Here is a 20,560-nt window from a genome sequence, read left to right as displayed (position 1 = left end):
TCTTATATACCCACCACCATGGAGCGCATTTGTCGAGTTCTTTTCCCGGCATATCTTCTTAGGCAAAAAATGATGTAAGAAAAGATTTGCTCTGCTATTAGAGCGATATCAAGATATGATCCGGTTTAGACCACAATTAAATTATATGTTGGAGACCTGTGCAAAATGTCAGTCAATTCGAATAAGAATTGCGCCCTTTGGGGGCTCAAGATGTAAAATAGAGAGATCGATTTATATGGAAGCTGTATCGGCCTATAGACCGATTCAGACCATAATAGACCGATTCAGACCGATGAGAGGATCCGTCGTACAAAATTTCAGGCAAATCGGATAATAATTGCGACCTCTAGAGGCTCAAGAAGTCAAGATCCCAGATCGGTTTATATGGCAGCTATATTAGGTTATTAGCCGATTTAAATCATACTTGGCACAGTTGTTGGATATCATAACAAAACACGTCGTGCAAAATTTCATTCCAATCGGATAAGAATTGCGCTCTCTAGAGGCTCAAGAAGTCAAGACCCAAGATCGGTTTATATGGCAGCTATATCAGGTTATGGACCGATTTGAACCATACTTGGCACCGTTGTTGGATATCATAACAATATACGTGGTGCAAAATTTCATTCTATTCGTATAAGAATTGCGCACTCTAGAGGCTCAAGAAGTCAAGACCCAAGATCGGTTTATATGACAGCTATACCAGGTTATGAACTGATTTAAACCATACTTAGCACAGTTGTTAAAAGTGATACTAAAACACTATGTGCAAAATTTCAGTCAAATCGGATGAGAATTCCGCCCTCTAGAGGCTCAAGAAGTCAAGACCCAAGATCGGTTTATATGGCAGCTATATCAAAACATAGACCGATATGGCCCATTTACAATACCAACTGACCTACACTAATAAAAAGTATGTGTGCAAAATTTCAAGCGGCTAGCTTTACTCCTTCGGAAATTAGCGTGCTTTCGACAGACAGACGGACGGACGGACGGACAGACGGACGGACATGGCTAGATCGACATCAGACGAATATTTCGAGTAGTTACAAACAGAATGACGAAATTAGTATACCCCCCATCCTATGGTGGAGGGTATAAAAATGGGAAAAAAAGCATCTGCAATAGTTTTGAATAAACAATAATTTCTGTAATAATGGGACTTAGAAAGTACTGTAACAAAGAAAAGCGACAATTAGCCCAAAACGAACTAAAATTTATCAAAATACTACACTCAACAAAATTTTTTACTCAAAACAGCAAAAATGTTTGCTAAAACATCAGTTGTTGTCTGCTGAAAATGGAAAAGCAGACATTTCTGCTGTTTCAGCCAACATAGGGCTGCTGTATTAGTCAACATTTCGGTCAGCTTAATCAGCAAACAAAATCTGCTGCTTAAAGTACAAAAATCTGCTATAAAAAATGTTATGCTACGTATTTTATACCCACCACCGTAGGATAGGGGGTATATTCATTTAGTCATTCCGTTTTCAACACATCGAAATATCAATTTCCGACCCTACAAAGTATATATATTTCGGATCGTCGTAAAATTCTCAGACGATTTAACGATGTCCGTGTGTCTGTCCGTCCGTCTGTTGTAATCAGTCTACAGTGTTCAAAAATTGAGATTTTGAGCTGATATTTGACAGAGATATGTCTTTTTAATGCTTGCTGGTTAAGTTCTTGAACGGGCCAAATCGGACCATATTTGGATATAGCTCCTATGTAGACCGATTTTCCGATGAAGGGTCTAATGTCCATAAATCCTTTATTTTTCATCCGATTTCAAGGAAATTTGAAACAGTGAGTAGTTTTAGGCTTCTCAAGATCTGAATCAAATATGGTCCATATCGAACTATATTTATATATAGCTGCCATACATACCGATCTGCCTATAAAGCGTCTGAAGCCAATAAAAGCTTTTTTTATTACCCAATTTCGCTGAAATTTGAAACAGAGGGTTATCTTAAGCCTCCTGATACCTGATCTAAGTATGGATCAAATCGGACTATATTTAGGTATAGCTGCCATATAAACCGATCTCCAGCTAAAGGGTCTGAACCCCATAAAAGCTTTATTTTTTAACCGATTTCGCTTAAATTTGAAACAGCAAGTAGTTCTAGGCCACCCGCTATCCGACCCAAATATGGTAAAGATCGGACTGGATTTAGATATAGCTGTCATATAGACCTATGTGCAGATTAAGAGTCTGAAGCTCATAAAAGCTTCATTTATTACCCAATTTTGTTGAAATTTGAAATACCAAATTCAACAGTGACTTATATTTATTAGACCACTCAATATCCGTATCGAACTTGGGTGCATAAGTTATTCAATTTTCATCGGATTATGATGAAAGGAGGTTTTCATATATACCCGAGGTGGTGGGTATCCAAAGTTCGGCCGGCCGAACTTAATGCCTTTTTACTTGTTTATGTTGGCTTATTATTTACATGTTTTGATTACTTTAGGCATGGCCTAAAGATTATGGCATTATGCCGCAGTTTGACACCTGCATTAGGGGGGAAAACCAACGGTGAACATTTTTCTGATGGTCTCGCCAGGATTCGAACCCAGGCGTGCAGCGTCATAGGTCGACATGCTAACCTCTGCACTACGGTGGCCTCTTCTTCATACCACTTCTGTTAAAAAAACAACAAGGATGATCGCGAGGCCGGTTTTAATGGGAGCTATATCTGGTTATAAACCGATTTGCACCGTACTTGGCACAGTCGTAACAGAATTTCAGCCAGACAAAAATTGCGGCTTGTAAAGACTCCAGAAGTCAAATCGGGAGATTGGTTTGTATGGGAGCTATATCAGGTTATAGACCAATTTGAAGCGTACTTAGCACATATGTTAAAAGTCTAACATAACACTACATGCTGAATTTCAGCCAAATCGGACAAAAATTGCTGCTTATAAGGACTCAAGAAGTCAAATCGGGAGATCGGTTTAAATGGGAAATATATCTAAATCTGAACTGATATGGCGCATTTGCAATCCCCAACGACCTACATCAATAATTTCAAGCGGCTATGGATAGATCGACTCAGAAAGTCGAGACGATCAATAATGTAGTGTTAGACAAATATTTCGAAGTGTTACAAACAGAATGACTAGATTAATCCCCAAAAACGATTTTGTTTTCCAAGGACAGCTAAACCGTTGTGAGTTGACAATCATGTCAAATGCATGAATTTTTCTAAAACGCACCATTAAGAACGGGCAGCACCTCTTCGGAGGGAGGGATATTAAAGTTGATTACGAAAAATCAACAACAACAAAAATTGCATACAATTTAAATAAAATAAAATGCCAAATTTTAATGCCACAACAAAGCATTTAGTCACTCTAAATGGACTTTGTGATACCGCATTTAATAACAATAATAATAATACTATAACATGCAGAAAAACGCTCCAAGTCAACCGCATAATCATTAAAAACCAACCAACACCAAAGATAACCACACTGCGACGAGACAAATGGATGGACAGCGGGCAGAACGGTGGAAAGTATGAAAAGTCAAATTGAACTAATTAGAACTAATTTTCAAACACATTTATTTATTTTTGTTGTTTTCTGATTTGGTACACGCACCACGTAAATTCGTTTTGTTACATCTGTACATAGCACTTGTCCAGTTAGTAAACAATTTATTAATTAGCTTTTGAATGATAGCCACCAGTCGATCGAGGTGATGCGATGGTGGGTTGTTCGGTTGGTTGGCTGGTTGGCTGTTTGGCTGATGCCATAGACGTTCAAATTCAAATTCAAATTCAAATGCCAAACACCACACCAACCTCTCATTAATGTTCGATTAAGCAACGTCATTAAAGTTGTATTAAATTCGGTTGACTGCGAGTGAGTACCTTTGCTCTCGCCGTGGTGCGGCAGTCAGTGTGCCATGCAAAATGTTTGCTAAAATATGTATTTTATTTAAATATTTAAAAACAAATCAAATGCCTATAAAATATTTAGTTTATTTTCAAACGCATGTAATCGTTAAATATGTATGACAACGGTGTTTAGTTGATTCGATTGTTTGCTGTTTGAGTTTGTTGGTGTGGTTTTGATTTTTTGCTTTTTATGGTCTGACTTTGAATTTTGATTCTATTCATTATGCATATAATGAAAATTAACAACAGCAGCAGCTACAACAACAACACCAACACCAGCAAAGTAGATATCATTAAACAGATAGGAAAATAAAAAGGAATAGCAAAACGTGTTTTTTTTTGTTCTTATATATTGCTTCTAAATTTATGCCAATCAACATTTATTGGCATTTCTTTAATCGACATGTTGTTGTTTTTTTATACGAGTTGCCGTCTAGCAAGATGGATGAATGTGTAAAAAGACAGCACATATTATTTTAAGATAAATGCAGATTGTCCCAGCGTGTACTTATAAAGTGGAGCCAACAGCTTCGGCGCTTGTCTAACTAAGCATATATGCATGGAGATTCGTAACACACACACACACACCAAAACAGATAATAGCCGTTAGGTACTTTCGGAAGTACCACCTAACGGCAGGCTTCGAAAGACCTAAACGATTTTTTTCTTGCCACTTATCAACATTTCAAGCTTTGCTTTTACTGATGCAAGCGGCATTTGTATAGGCTATATCCACTTCTGGATTTGTCTGTGTACATTTAATTTTTATACCCTCCACCATAGGATGGGGGTAAACTTATTTCGTCATTCTGTTTGTAACTCCTCGAAATCTTCATCTAAGACCCCATTAAGAATATATATGCTTGATCGTCATGACATTTTAAGTCGATCGAGCCATGTCCGTCCGTCCGTCCGTCTGTCTGTCGAAAGCACGCTAACTTTCGAAGAAGTAAAACTAGAAAATTTTGCACAAATACTTCTTATTAGTGTAAGTTAGTTGGAATTGTAAATGGGCCATATCGTTCCATGTTTTGATATAGCAGCCATATAAACCGATCTGGGATCTTGACTTCTTGAGCCTCTAGAGGGCGCAATTATGGTCCGTATCGGCCCATAACTTGAGATAACTCCAATAGCATAGCAATTCATTTTTTTTATCCTTTGTTTTGTCTAAAAATAGATACCGGGAAAAGAATTCGCTAAATGCGATCCATGGTGGAGAGTATATAAGATTCGTCCCGGCCGAACTTAGCACACTTTTACTTGTTATACCAAATTTCAACCAATTCTGGCAAAAATCTGAGCCCTATTTGGTGTTAATGTTGGGAGTTATAGGTACACCTCTCATACCAAATTTCAGTCAAATTGGGCAAAAATAAGACTTTCATTGACTTAAGGAGTCAAGGCTCAAAGAATGGCTTATGTGGGAGTACTTTTCAAATTTGAGGAGGCTACCGTAGCGAAAAAAATTTTCAACGATGGTTTTCCCCTTTTAACGCTTGCAACATTTGTGAGATACTATGCTATGTAAAACTTCTCTTCAAAGAGGTGTCGCACTGTGGCATGCCGTTCGGACTCGCCTATAAAAAGGAGGCCCCTTATCATTGAGCTTAAAACTTGAATCGACTGACATCGTTGTCTTAAGTGCGTCCATATGAGAATTCGGAGCAAATCCGTATGAAGCTAAGGCACAACGATAAACTAGGAGGGATGCCTTGTTTGTTGTTTGCCGATGAGTTTACCGAGAGAGTAAAATTGGGACAGACAGACATACATAGAAAGCCCTAGAGGGAGGGGGTAATGCACTCATTGATATGTGAGAAGTTTGCCCCTGTTTCTTAGTGGAATGTTCATGGGCAAAATTTGCAATTTGCAATGGTGCGTTAGTGTTGTGCAATCACGATAACGTGACAATTGGCATCGTCAACCAACAAGTACGGCCCAATCAATGACACCGCACGAAACAGTTATTTTTTATGAATGAAATGTTGAATCATGGAGTACATGTCAATTTCAAGCTGTCCAATGCCGCAAGTTTAATCTCAATGATAAGGGACCTCTTTTTTATGCGACACCTATTTCGGGAGAAGTTTCTGCATAGCATAGTACCTAAACAATTCGCTAGCATAAGGAGGGGATAACCACCGCTGAAAATAAATTTTCTGATGTTTTCGCCAGGATTCGAACACAGGCATTCAGCATCATAGGTGGACACGCTAACCTCTGCGCTACGGTGGCCTCCATGCTATTGCACCATGCTCACCGATTATTTTTGGCCTGAATTGGAATATATGGATCTGAGCGACATGTGGTTTCGACAGGATGGTGCCATAGGCCACACAGCGTACGTTACAATCGATTTATTAAATACTAATTTTTATGAGCGTGTTATCTCAAGAAATGGTCCAGTCGATAGGCCGTCTCATTCGAGCAATTTGACGCCTGTAGACTATTTTCTTTGGAAAAGCTCAGAGCCAACATTAAACGGGAAAAGCGACCGTTTTGGCTGAAATGTCATCGGAAATTGGGTCCAACATATTGATAGATGCAAACGTGCCCTCGGTGGCCAACTGAATGAAGCCGAGATTCATTCATAAATGTTTTGATATTACACTCAAATAAAATTGTTATTCAAAACAGCAAAAATGTTTGCTAAAACAACAGTTTTTGCCTGCTGAAAATGGGAAAGTAGACCTTACAGCGGTTTGAACAAACATAGGGCTGATGTATTAGCTAACATTTCTTACTGCTATTTAAACTTAAAAAAATCTGCTGTTGTGAATACACAAGTCTGAGGAAAAAAAATGTATGCTACTTTTTATGGTTGCCTGTTACTTGTTTTGATTACTTTAGCCATTTTTTAGAATTTTTTAGAAATTTTGTTGAAAGAGATGACTTTATTTTGTGAAACATTATTGAAAAGAAACTACTTGATCCATCCATTGGTATACATTTCGAAATGTGGCACATTTTTGTTATTACTCTACTAATGTGCATATGACTGGCATAGCCTTTGTATCTAAATTTAAAGAAAAAACATTATGGAAAGAATACATTTATTGGTGATTGTAAACAACCACCGAGACACACATTTACATTTGTATTGTTTTTTCTTTTACCATACCCTTCATAATTTAGCAGCAGCCATATTTAGCAAACAACAGACTTTACAGCAGTAAGTCTGCTGCTCTGAAATTGCAGTACTATTGCTGCAATAACAGCAAAATTAACTACTGAGTGTACTTCAAGGCGAAAATAAAATGTTTGAAAAATCTCTAATGGTTTGCTTTTCATTTTAAAATGTTGTTGAGTCCTTCGTGGATTATCTGGCATATATTTGTCTTCATCGCACTGCAATTTATTTTCAAACATGTTCAACAGTAATACGTTATTCAATATTTAAGCAGATTTTGTGGTTGAAACATCAGATTTTGTTAGGTAAGGTTAAAGAGAGTGTGCGGATATTAATCCACCCCATGCCACTATGGTCATACACCTAAGCCAGTATTCGGCTTGTTGTACGCTCTAAATAGGCATAATACCTCACAAATGTCGCCAGTATTAGGAGGGGACAACTACCGCTAAAAATTTTTCTGATGTTCTCGCCGTGATTCGAAACAGGCATTCAGCGTCATAGGCAGACAAGCCAATCTCTGCGCTATGGAATATTTTATATAAATGTTGCTTTAAAGAAAAATTTATTAAAAATTCTTCTTTAGAGAAAATTTCTTTTCAATTTTATCGATCGCGAAAATCTGATTGAAATTTTAGTTTTTGCGAAAATTTATATTATTTAAATTTTTTCTTTAGAGAAAATTTTACTAAATTAGATTCCTATTCTCAGCCAATTTCAAAACAATCTTTAAGAATTTGCATATAACCCATTAATGCCTGGCGCTCGATTTAATTGTCTGATTTTGATAAAATATGTATTTATTATTTCGAGCATTAATATCGACGTTATATTGTAGTTTATTAAATTTTTTCAACAAGGCTTTTTTAAAAAGAAAACAAAAAAAATTGTAATTTTTTGGCAAAAATGTCTTTTTCATTTCTTAAGCCACCCTGTGTTTACAACAAAAACAAAAAATGTATTTTTATTTCTTAAGCCACCCTGTCTATACAACAAAAAACAAGTAAAAGCGTTTTAAGTTCGGCCGGACCGAATCTTATATACCCTCCACTATAGATCGCATTTGTCGAGTTCTTTTCCCGATTGCTCCTTTAAGGCAAACAAAAGATAAAATAAAATAATTGATTCAAAATTAGAGCTATATCAAGTTATAATCCGATTCGGAAAACCGAGTTACAAACAGAATGACAAAATTTGTATACTCCCATCCTATGGTAGAGGGTATAAAAATAATTCTCTTTTCCCCCAAAACATGATCTTATGTGAGGGGAAAATGTTTTCTTGGCAAGTTTCATTCGACTTCTTTAAGCCAATTAAAATTTAATTGGAATACCTCTTTCCTAACTCCAGCTAGAATTTTTCTACGACTGCTCTGTTCTCGGGTATTTTTCTACCCATTCGTCGTCAATGATTTTAGTAGAAAACTGGCTTTTATTGAAATATTGAAAGATAACTTACATCTTGAAGAAATGATTAGGTACAGTGGCGTTCCACAATGTTTTAGTCTATATTGGACATGTTTTGCTATAGTTTTATCCAGTTTCGCTATATTCGATAACAGCCTAAAGCACTTGCAGAGTGCATTGCTTTAATTAAATGAAATCATCCATTCTAAGCCATCTGGCTGGCAGAGATTTGGTGCCCTACATTTTCAAATCCTACTAAAATACTATACAATGTAGGTTAGGTAAGAGTGGTAGTCCTTTACAGACTCACTTGGACAGATCAAGGCTTCTGGCGGGAATCGAACCCACGACCCCTGCACTGGTAATCCAAGTACGCTACCCACTCAGCTACCGGGGCGCCCTATACAATGTAAAGTGGCGTGCTTCGACAACTAACCATACAAATACATTTAACTTACATTTTAAACTGCATAAACAAAATAGGCCGATTATCTAAATTTTCGATAGCAGCAAATTATCGAAATTCTAGCAAAAAGCCTAATGCCTTACAAAATGGCAACAATCTTGATATAAATACACCTATTCACGATTGTCTGTCTGTAAAATTTCATCGCACTTATTGTAACATCTCATCTATGACACCAAATCGCTCTTTAATCACTGGCTTTGTTTTTGTTGTTGTTATTTAGTAATTATTAACTAATTAGTATGGCCACACGGCGGCACACATTAATATGTCATTGAACTTTCGGGGCAAAAAATGAGTATCGCACGATTGGATTGTGTCACGGATATGGGTCTAAACACTTGGCAAGCCATTTAGTCCCGTGCCGTCGCATCACATCGCGCATTTTTTAAATGTCACCAAATCAAGCGAAATTTAAATGAACGTCAGCAAAAAAATAACAAAATCGCTTGAAACATGTAAACTTTGGATTTTGCCAAAAACAAAATAAAAAAAGCCATAAAGCTAAGGCTGGTGGCTTATCTTGGCCCATTTCATTCAACTCGGCTGCAATTAACTACGAAATTAATCGTCGCCACTGGGGCCACATGGGTAGGAGGGGGCAAAATAAAACACAAATGATATAAATATGCATATGTACTGTTTATTTTTTTATGTGCTCCCCCACCCCCCTAAATGGCTGGTGATCAAGTGGCTATTTTAGAACGGCACTCGAGCAGATCAATACTTTTTCGCATTACCAATTTTAACGAGTGTATTTCTGCCAATGGGAAATGTATGCTGCCGTTTATTTTTTTTTTTTCCTTCTTCATGTTTTTGTGGTTTGTGGGGGAAGGATTAAGAGGTATTCGTATTTATTGATTCGGTGTTTATTGTTGTTCTTGTTGTTGTTTTGGGGGGGGTTATAATAAACATAATAAATTTATATGACAATGTTTTTTTATTGCATGCAAACGAGAATTTATTGCCAGTGGATGGGTTATTGGCGGCGGTGGCGGTGGCGGTATCAGTGGTGGTGGTAGCTGGTGAATCACAAGTATCAGAGATGCAACAAATCAAAGTGCAATGGAAGTCTAAAAATGCTGTCATTGTCCAGATGTTCACAACAGTTTTCAAGCAGACTATTCGATTTGATAATTCAGTTATAAATTATTTTAAAATTTTTTTTTCGAATAACTTTGGGGTAAAGGACCAGAACGTATAAAAAAATAAGTAGGTGTTTGTTTGCAGCATCGGGCATGTCTTGACTCGTTATGAGAAGCCATATAAAATAACTATATATATTTGCTTAAGGGTATTGCCTGACTGAATTGAAAATAATTTTTGGATTATGGAACCCAAAATCCTCAGAGAAATTTGTTAGTAAAAACAGCAAAAAAGTTAGCTAAAATTTGCAAATTTTGCCCTTGAACATTCCACCAAGCAACAGGAGTAAACTTCTCACATGTCAATGAGTGCAGTCCGAAACAAGTTTAAGCTCAATTTTAAGGGGCCTCCTTTTTATAGCCGAGTCCGAACGGCGTGCCGCAGTGCAACACCTCTTTGGAGAGAAATTTTACATGGCATAGTACCTCACAAATGTTGCCAGCATTAGGAGGGGAAAACCACCGCTGAAATTTTTTTTTTTAATGGTCTCGTCAGGATTTAAACCCAGGCGTTCAAATATATATAGTTATAAAATAACTATATATATTTGCTTAAGGGTATTGCCTGACTGAATTGAAAATAATTTTTGGATTATGGAACCCAAAATCCTCAGAGAAATTTGTTAGTAAAAACAGCAAAAAAGTTAGCTAAAATTTGCAAATTTTGCCCTTGAACATTCCACCAAGCAACAGGGGTAAACTTCTCACATATTAATGAGTGCAGTCCGAATCAAGTTTAAGCTCAATGTTAAGGGGCCTCCTTTTTATAGCCAAGTCCGAACGGCGTGCCGCAGTGCGACACCCCTTTGGAGAGAAAAGTTTTACATGGCATAGTACCTCACAAATGTTGCCAGCATTAGGAGGGGAAAACCACCGCTGAAAATTTTTTTGATGGTCTCGTCAGGATTCGAACCCAGGCGTTCAAATATATATAGTTATAAAATAACTATATATATTTGCTTAAGGGCATTGCCTGACTGAATTGAAAATAATTTTTGGATTATGGAACCCAAAATCCTTAGAGAAATTTGTTAGTAAAAACAGCAAAAAAGTTAGCTAAAATTTGCTAATTTTGCCCTTGAACATTCCACCAAGCAACAGGGGTAAACTTCTCACATATCAATGAGTGAAGTCCGAAACAAGTTTAAGCTCAATGCTAAGGGGCCTCCTTTTTATAGCCAAGTCCGAACGGCGTGCCGCAGTGCGACACCTCTTTGGAGAGAAAAGTTTTACATGGCATAGTACCTCACAAATGGGGGGGAAAACCACCGCTGAAAATTTTTTCTGATGGTCTCACCAGGATTCGAACCCAGGTGTTCAGTGTCAAAGGCGGACATGCTAACCTCTGCGCTACGGTGGCCTCCAAAAAAATTAGCTGTAACAACAAAAAGTCAGCAGAAAATGGGATACCAGTAATTAATTGCTGAAGCAGCAAACATTTTTGGCGTTTTCAGACTAGCATTTTACATCTAATCTTTCAGTTCTAAATGCCTTCAGATTACAATTTTACCAAACATTCTGCAATTAAAAATTTTTTCAAGATTTCAAATAACAGCAGGCAAAATATATACTAAAATTAAACATTGATAGAAAATAGTTTGCTAAAAATAGCAAACACTGTCTGCTGAATTTTAGTAGTTAATTATGTCGCTATTGTAGCAATAGTTCTGCTAATACAACAGTAGTTCTGAAATTTCAGATCAGCAGGCTTGCTGCTGAAAATTCAGTTGTTTGCTGAAAATGACTGCTGCTTAATTATAAAGCGGATGTTAAGAGAAACAAGTAAAAGCGTGCTAAGTTCGGCCGGGCCGAATCTTATATACCCTCCACCATGGATCGCGTTTATCGAGTTCTTTGAGCGGTATCTCTTTTTAGGCAAACAAAGGATAAAAGAAAAGAATTGCTATGTTATTGGAGTTATATCAAGTTATGGTCCGATTCGGACCATAATTTAACTGAATATTGGAGACCATAGCAGAAGTCATTGTGTAAAATTTCAGCCAAATCTAGTAAGAATTGCGCACTTTAGGGGCTGAAGAAGTAAAATAGGGAGATTGGTTTATAGGGGAGCTGTATAAGGCTATAAACCGATTCATGCCACATTCGACACGTATGTTAAGGATCATGAGAGAAGCCGTTGTACAAATCGGATAATACCTACGCCCTTTAGAGGCTCAATAAGTCAAGATCCCATATCGGTTTATATGACAGCTATATCAGGTTATGGACCGATCTGAACCATTCTTAATACAGTTGTTGGAAGTCATAACAAAACACGTCATGCAATATTTTAGCCAAATCGGATAGGAATTGCTCCCTGTAGAGGCTGAAGAAGTCAAGACCCAAGATAGGTTTTTATGGCAGCTATATCAAGTTATGGACCGACTTGAACTATTCTTGGCACAGTTGTTGAAAGTCATAACAAAACACCTCATGCAAAATTTCAGCCAAATCGGATAATAATTGTGTCCTCTAGTGGCTCAAGAAGTCAAGACCCCAGATCGGTTTATATGGCAGCTATATTAAAAGGTGGACCGATATAGCCCATTTACAATCCCAACTGACCTACACTAATAAGAAGTATTTGTGCAAAATTTCAAGCGGCTAGCTTTACTCCTTCGAAAGTTAGCGTGCTTTCGACAGACAGACGGACGGACATGGCTAGTTCGACTTAAAAAGTCATGACGATCAAGAATGTATATACTTTATGGGGTCTTAGACGAATATTTCGAGAAGTTATAAACATAATGACGAAATTAGTATACCCCCATCCTATGGTAGAGGGTATAAAAATGAAATACAAATGGAAATGTGTATCTCAGTGGATGTTTATAATCACCACTGAATGTATACTTTCCACAATCTTTTTTCTTTAATTTTAGATGCCAGTCATGTACACTAATAGATATTTGTTAGTAAAAACAGCAAAAATGTTTGATGTAACAGCAGAAAGTCTGCAGAAAAATTTACAGCAGTAATTTGTTGCTAAAACGCCAAGCTGTTTTCAAATTTGAAAAATTTAGAAAAAGCTCATAAATGTCTCAATAATTTGTATGTCTCATCTTATCTTTTAATTTAACATGCATATAAAGTTATTTTTTTGCAGTTTTCAACAATTTGCAAATTTTTCATCGAATTTGAATAACAGCAGACAAAATAACTAATACTATTTTTTATATTTATGCTCTTAAACAATACATTAACGTCAAAATTTGGCAATTTTTTTATTAATATATTGCAAATGCTTTAATAGTTTTTCAAAAGTTAAAAAATTTTGAATGGATTTCTCAAAAGTTAACAATTTTTAATGTATTATCAGCCGACAGTGTTTGCTGATATCAGCACACTAATTTTTCTGGGTGTACACATTGGTAGAGCAATAACGAAAATGCAAACGAGCTCAGTCACATTTCGAAATGTATACCAATGGATGGATCAGGTAGCTTCTTTACAGTAATATTCCACAAACAGCAAATATCTGCTATTTCAACTAGCAAAAGCTATTGTTTTGAACACGAAAATCTGCTAAAATATCAAAGACGTATTAGTGCTGAACTGTGTTGAATTCGTTTTATGATACCTGTTACTGCTGGTCGTGTTTTTTGATTATTTTAGGCATTTATATTGTATGTATTTCTTATCATAAGCTTTCCAAAAATTAAAATCTTCTCTATCATTTTATTTTAGTTTGCTCTCCTTCTAAGAACCTCACCTTAAATAAGCAGCAAACAACAGACTTTTCAGCAGCCAGCCTGTTGTTATGAAATTGCAAACATTTAGCTATAACAGCAGAACTACTGCTGTAATAGCTGCAAATTTAAGAGTCAGCAGACAGTGTTTCCTATTTTCAGCAGACTTTTTTTATGAGTGCAGAGATGCCACTAAATGGAAGCCTTGTAATGACTTTTATAGGGTGGCCCACGAAAAGTTGTACGACCGCTAGGTGCACCACCCTTTATGTCAACTCCGACGTATGTCTAAAATTACGAAAGTAAAGTTCATATCCATGACCGAAATCATGACAGCGGCAAAAGAATAAATGTAAATTTTGTACCGATACTCTATGTTGATTTAGTTTGTTAGGGATTGCAAATGGACCACATCGGTTCAGATTTGGATACGAAATATCAGAATCCATATGAAGCCCGATTCGATATCTTGAGCAGTTGGAAGTCGCAATTGTTTTTCGACATGGCTGAAATTTTACACGTAGTGTTCTTTTGCAACTTCCAATAACCCAGCCAAGTACGTTCCAGATCGGTCTTTATCCTGACAAAGTTCCCACATAAACCGATATGACAGCAAAAAACCCAGGAAACCGCAATTGTTATCCGTTATGTCTGAAATAGTGCACGTAGTATTCTGTTATGACTTCCAACATCCTTGGTCCAAATTGGTCTATAACCGGATATAGCACCTATATCAAGCGATCTCCTGATTATTCTTTTATTGGCAGAGATTTTGTATGTAAAGTACACATGAGCTCTTCAACTAATTTCGTTTGTGTAAATTTAAAGTACACTCCATGGTCGTGGTTTCCCACGATCCGGCCCGACCGAACCTAGCACATTTTTTTATTGTTAATCGCCTTTTTGATGCTTAATGGCGATAGGCCCACCACTTTGGTATACAGGTAGGATTTTGTGTCATAAGTACTTAATTTCACTTTTCTGCGCTAAATGGCCAAATATAACAGTAAGAAAAGTTTTTTTTTTCATTAAAAGTTCGGTGGCTGATAGGATTAACAGAAACATTAGGGTTGTTTTATCTACCAGCCTAGCGGATTAGCTAGCTTGTGAACTTAAAAGTTGGCAACATTAACAAACATACGAAATAATCAAATATTAAAAAACAAAAAAAAGGAAGGACGGGCTAAAGGCGGCCGTGGCCGACCTTTTGGTACCCTACACCACATTTGATATGCAGGCTAGGCCGTCGAATTTAAAATTTGCTGATATTTGATATGAAGGATTTCGATCAAAATCCATACATATTGTAGGAGCAATGCGTTAGGAAAGGCATTAAAAGTGAAAATCGGAAGATCCATATATAAGGGAGCTATATCTAAAACTGAACAAATTTCTAGGAAATTCATCAATCATCAGAAGAGTTATAAGATAAACCTTCGTTCCAAATTTTGTAAGATCGGTTAACAAATTACTCAATAGCAATACCGGAATCATAAAAGAATTGTTTGTGCCAATTTTCGTGTGAATAGGCAAATGACCAAATTATTGCTACTAGTTCAAAACGGACGAACATATATATGGGAGCTATATCTAAATCTGAACCGATGAACCGATTTATGAAATTCGCCAATAAGGTCGAGACTTGTAAGAAAATCTCATGCAAATCTCTCATGATAATCGGTTTTCAAATGACGATATAATTGCAATTTTAGTTCAAATCGGACGAACATATATGTGGCAGCTATATCCAATTGTTTTTCTAATTTCAATGGGCTTCGTCTCTAGGCCCAAGAAAAGGCTTGTGCCCAGTTTGAAGACAATCGGATGAAAACTGTGAAGCTTCTAGGGGACGTAAAACAGTAATTAGGAGATAGGTTTATATGAGACGTGTATCAGGTTATAGACCGATTTGGACCATACTAGGGACACCTGCAAGAGGTCGTAAAAAATACTGCGTGCGAAATTTCAGCCAGATCGGAATGCAATTGCAGCTTTCTAGGAAATCCGTTTATATGGCAGCTATGTGAGGTTATATTCCGATTTCGACAGTCCTTGGCACAGTTTTCGGATGTCTAAACAGAACATTCTGTGCAATTTCAGCAAATCGGAAATTTCGAAATTTTCAAGCGGATACATTTATTCCTTCGACTGCTATTTCCACAGACGTAAGGACGGACATAGCTAGGATGGCAAACGGTGAATAATAATATGCACTTTATGCCGTCGAAGATCAATATTTGAGGTGTTACAAACGGAATGTATAGTGTGCCGTATGTCACGATAATAAGTTTCATTCGTAAAACAAACTGAGAGAAAATTACGGCTAGATTGAAAACTACACAACTATAGGGTCGTTTGGTAATAACAACTCATCTTTGCAACCAACTTCGCAAATGGCGCTAGTATAGTATATATATACTATTAAAGGGGCAAAAAAGTAGTAATTTTATGATGTGTGCGGAGAACATGAGATGAACAAAGCCGATATTAATTTGCAATAAATTTGTGGCCACTTTTTGTATCATTTATAAAATGGCAAACCAAATTTGAGCATAAATCAAATGAAGCTGTCAAAAAAAGACTTACTATGTAAACAGTGTGGCCAGATTGAAAACCACAAGTCCATAAAAACGTCATTTACTAATATACAAAAATTTGTCAAAAGTTTTTAGATTTTAGAATTTTTTTAGATATAGCCTTTAAAGAAAATTCTATTGAAATTGTGTCTTTTCAGACAATTTTATTAAAAATTGGTTTCAAGAAAATTTATCATTGCCCCTTGAGAAAAATCAATTGAGAAAATTTAATAAGAGAAATTTGCATTTTGATTTGGCTTTGAGGTTGATCTGGCAAAATATCGATGGCACTATCGATATTTAATTTTTTGACTGAATATCGATTGATATTTTTCCGATGGTTACTATCGCAAAAGTTACATTTTTTGCAAAATTGAACAAAAAAAAGCAATCCGACAATGAATGAACCATTGAAAATATATTGCGACTATAGATGGCGCAATTTTCATTCGATTGGGCTAACATTTTGTACAATGATTTGACTGACTTTATTAATCTTGATTTTATTTGGTCTGTGCATTGATATTGTTTCTAAATTAATCGATCTACTGATTTTTACTTCTCATTTTCATTTGATATATAGTTGATGGGAAATTAACGATAATATCGATACTATCGATATTTATTATTATAACTATCGAAAATATCGATTGTTGCGATTATCGATAGTTTGCCAGCTTAACTTTGAGGAACACTTCATTTATATTTTGTCTTAGAGAAAATTTCATTAAAAGTGTATTGTAAGAGATAACAAATTTGATGTTGTCTCAGTTCAGTTTCTCAATGCTAAATGCAAATTTTGCCCATAACATTCCACTAAGGAACAGAGGCAAACTTCTCACATATCAATGAGAGCAGTCCGATTCAATTTTAAGCTCAATGATAAGGGGCCTCCTTTTTATAGCCGAGTCCGATGGTCTCGCCAGGATTCGAACCCAGGTGTTCAGCGTCATAGGCGTACATGCTAACCTCTGAGCTTGCGAACATTGACAAAATGACTTGCTGAGTTTCAAAAAGTTTAAAATTTTACACCGGCTTAGGAAAATGGGTTTATGGAACACCTTACACTCAATGAATTTCTTTACTCCAAATAGCAGAAGCACAATTAAAACAACTTGTGTCTGCTAAAAAGAAGATATTGCTGCTGTTTTAGCAAAATGTTCTGATAAAATTGAAATGTTCTGTTAAAATCGAAAGCATCGCATTGCTCTGCGGAAAGGGTTTTTGCGAGTTACAAAATTGGCGGGTAGAAAAAGCAGGACCGGAAAGATAGAATAGGTGGAATTCATTCCCAAAATAATTGAAAATTAAAGAAATTAACTATTCTCTTTGAAGAAAATGTTAACGATTTCCATTTTTAATAAGCGATTATACTCGTACTGTAACGAATTAGCATGTCGTCTGTATTTAAAACAGAACACTTTCGCTGAGATTTGTTCAACAGATGGAGCTAGCTGAAATTAAAGTTTCTAGTCACATGCGTGTATTTACTTTTATTGTAATTGTCCCTCCGATTTGGGTAGGGTCAACGGTAAGACAATTTATGTCAGCTGTCGTAGCTGTCATTGTGACAGAAGAAGGCCTTAGGGTTTTTAGACATTGCAGTTGTGATTCAATGCCGCTGTTATGTAATGAATTAAAAAATATGCCGCCGGCTAAACATTTATTTTGAAATCGATCGTTGGCCAAAAAATTTGAAATGAGGTAGAGTCCAATAAGCGTAGAAATAGAGAGGAAATTTGTACTTACTTATCACATCATGTCCATGACAATCCAAGTCCAGGTGATGGTTCATCACCAGCGACGGTTGTAATCCAGTTTGATTGTGATTGTGCAAGGGAAGCTGGTGAGCCAAATGGCCACCAATCTCTGCCATTACCATATATTATGTTTAAGACGAGCGTTTTCAAAATGAAAATTAGGAATTTTTCCCACTATTTATGAAGGTTCTGGCGGTGCTGATTTCTTTTTTCCAGCAATTGATTATTTTTTTTTTTGACAATGTTTGTTTAAACTTGCTTATAAATTTTCTAGTTTCACTAATATTTGAGATTTAATCGAATTTTTGAGCAATTGTGTTGTTTATTTTTTTCTTTTCTTATTGAACTCAATTTTTGGTGAATAATTTTTGTTTTTTTTTTCTAAGGCACTCACAATAGTTGTGTTTTAAAGGGAGGGGGAAATGATTTACTTAGATTTTTTTGTTTATTTTTAAATTATTTTTACACGTTTTGGTGCGATTTGTTTTCTTTATTTTGTTTGCATTAATTTTTCACCAAACTTTTGACAGCTGTCACTTTGCATACCTGCCACATAAAACCACATCAACGGAACAGAACATAAATGAAAATTCTTAAATTTTTTGTTGGTGTTTTCTTTCTTTTAGTGTGAATCCACATGGGAATGTAGTTGGTGGCGGTGTGCAGTGAAACGCGCGTTTTGCGGATGTTTTGACGGTTAAACTTTAGCGCAGGGCTCGTTTGGGGCGTATGTGTGTGTCGCACTGACGAATTATTTCCGAATTTTAGCGTTCTACAGGCTATAGGCCAGCACTGACTCTGAGTAACGTTAGCGCGCAGCAAAGTCTCACGTTCAACTAAACCGGCCTGGCACAATGTGCGGTGTGTATCCACACAGATTGGTGGTGGTGTAGCAGTCGTCAGGCATATCGATGCGCGCTGCCCTGCTGCTGTGGTTGCTTGTTCTTGTTGTGCTGTTTCGTCTTTCCCCTGGGTAGACGAAAACGACAAATCAGTTGGAAAGATAAACACACGCAGATACACATGTGTGTGAGAGACGGCTAGAGAGCGAGAGTTGTTAGTGGTGGGTTACCACCTTTTTTCGAACATTGTTATTGCTTACTCTTTCTTGTTGCCAGTGTATGTGGTCCGGGTTAATATATCTGTTTCACCCATGGTAATAACAACCAGTTTTGCTGGTTTCGCGTAGTTTTTGCCCCCGGGAAGTGGTGTAGGCAGGGAGACGGTTTTATTTGAATTATTCACTAGCAAGTGTTGTTGTTGTTTCATGGTTATTCTAGTGTTGTCCCGTTTAAACACAAATGCATTTGTTTTGTTTGGATGGCCGTCGCTATGCACTTGCACCACAGAGAAATCTGCCAATAACTCTCTCCGTGCATAAGAGACTTATGTGGGGATCCTTAATACATTGCGAGAGTGACTGGCTTGTAAATATACTAAGTGTGTGCGTGTGGGTGCTTGTGCACTTTGGTTGAAGTTTTGTAAATGGCGTCTTCGTCGACCAATCGTCGTTCAAATGGGGCATGCGCCTTTTTCGACAATTCGATAAAATTTTGCTCTCTCGCTCTCTGACTGAATCACAATTTTCTCTGACATATTTCGTAGCGACTGTTCTGCCCCACCTTCTTCCAATCGGAAGGTGATAGTGTTGGTGGTGGCAGCAGCTTTGTAGTTGTTGTTCTCTTGGCCAATGTTCGAATTCATGCCAGTTTCATTCGGCCCTGCTGTGTGTGTGGCGGCGTAGCAATTTAGTTGTGCTTTGAAGCGCAGTTTAGTGGAATTTAAAGATTTCTTCTGATTCTGCGGTGGCTATTGCTTAAATTAAAGTTCTGCTTTAAACGCTTATGAATTTGCGGAAACACAACACACGCAGGCACTGCGTTTGAAGAAAACGAAACAAAGACAATGGTGACGTCGAAAATACACCAAAGATACACCCTTAACTTGGCCTACTCCATCGGTGGCGAGGTGGAAAAAAGCACAAGAAGACGAAGAAAAGGAAAATTCACTGGCACTGGCAGTAGTAATTATTGCAAAAGACTGGTTTTGGCCGCGATGGCATACTACCACCGGCTCCTTGTACTTTTCCCCTCCAACTATTTGCCACAAATGTTGGGGAAGACTCAGCGACGACCACAGAATTTACGATGGCTGAAGCAACAGCAAACAATAACAGCTACAACACGATCTACAAGTTTGCCATTTTCTGCAACATCGGAGAAAATTGTGGATGTCGTACAAAATGGTTGTTGCACTTGTTTGGATCTGGGCCCTTGGTGCCGCCAGCACATACATACCTAACCACCACATTCATACATACAAATGTATTTATATACATACAGAAAGAAATAAACACAAGTCTGTATGGAAAATATTACGACGGACTAACTTTTCTTGCTGGTATTCCTCTGGCCTGATTACATATCATATTGGTTGTTGCTGTTGTTTTGCATGTCGTGCCACAATATCGTGGTTGTTCT

The 20,560-nt window shown here is 37.0% G+C and overlaps 1 protein-coding gene across 1 annotated transcript in view; it reads right to left on the bottom strand.

Moving 5' to 3' along the window:
* LOC106089165 (insulin gene enhancer protein isl-1) overlaps window positions 1–19,887 on the bottom strand; it is a 108,308-nt gene extending 88,421 nt beyond the window's left edge. Inside the window, exon 1 of the mRNA XM_013254945.2 lies at window positions 18,070–19,887. Coding sequence (XP_013110399.1) covers window positions 18,070–18,202 — 133 coding nt within the window. The 5' untranslated portion in view covers window positions 18,203–19,887. The remainder of the gene's footprint in view (window positions 1–18,069) is intronic.
* Window positions 19,888–20,560: the final 673 nt, after the last annotated feature.

The sequence above is a fragment of the Stomoxys calcitrans genome, chromosome 3, assembly GCF_963082655.1.
Source record: "Stomoxys calcitrans chromosome 3, idStoCalc2.1, whole genome shotgun sequence".
Classification (NCBI taxonomy): Eukaryota; Metazoa; Arthropoda; class Insecta; order Diptera; family Muscidae; genus Stomoxys; species Stomoxys calcitrans.
This window is presented reverse-complemented; position numbering and strand designations above follow the sequence as displayed.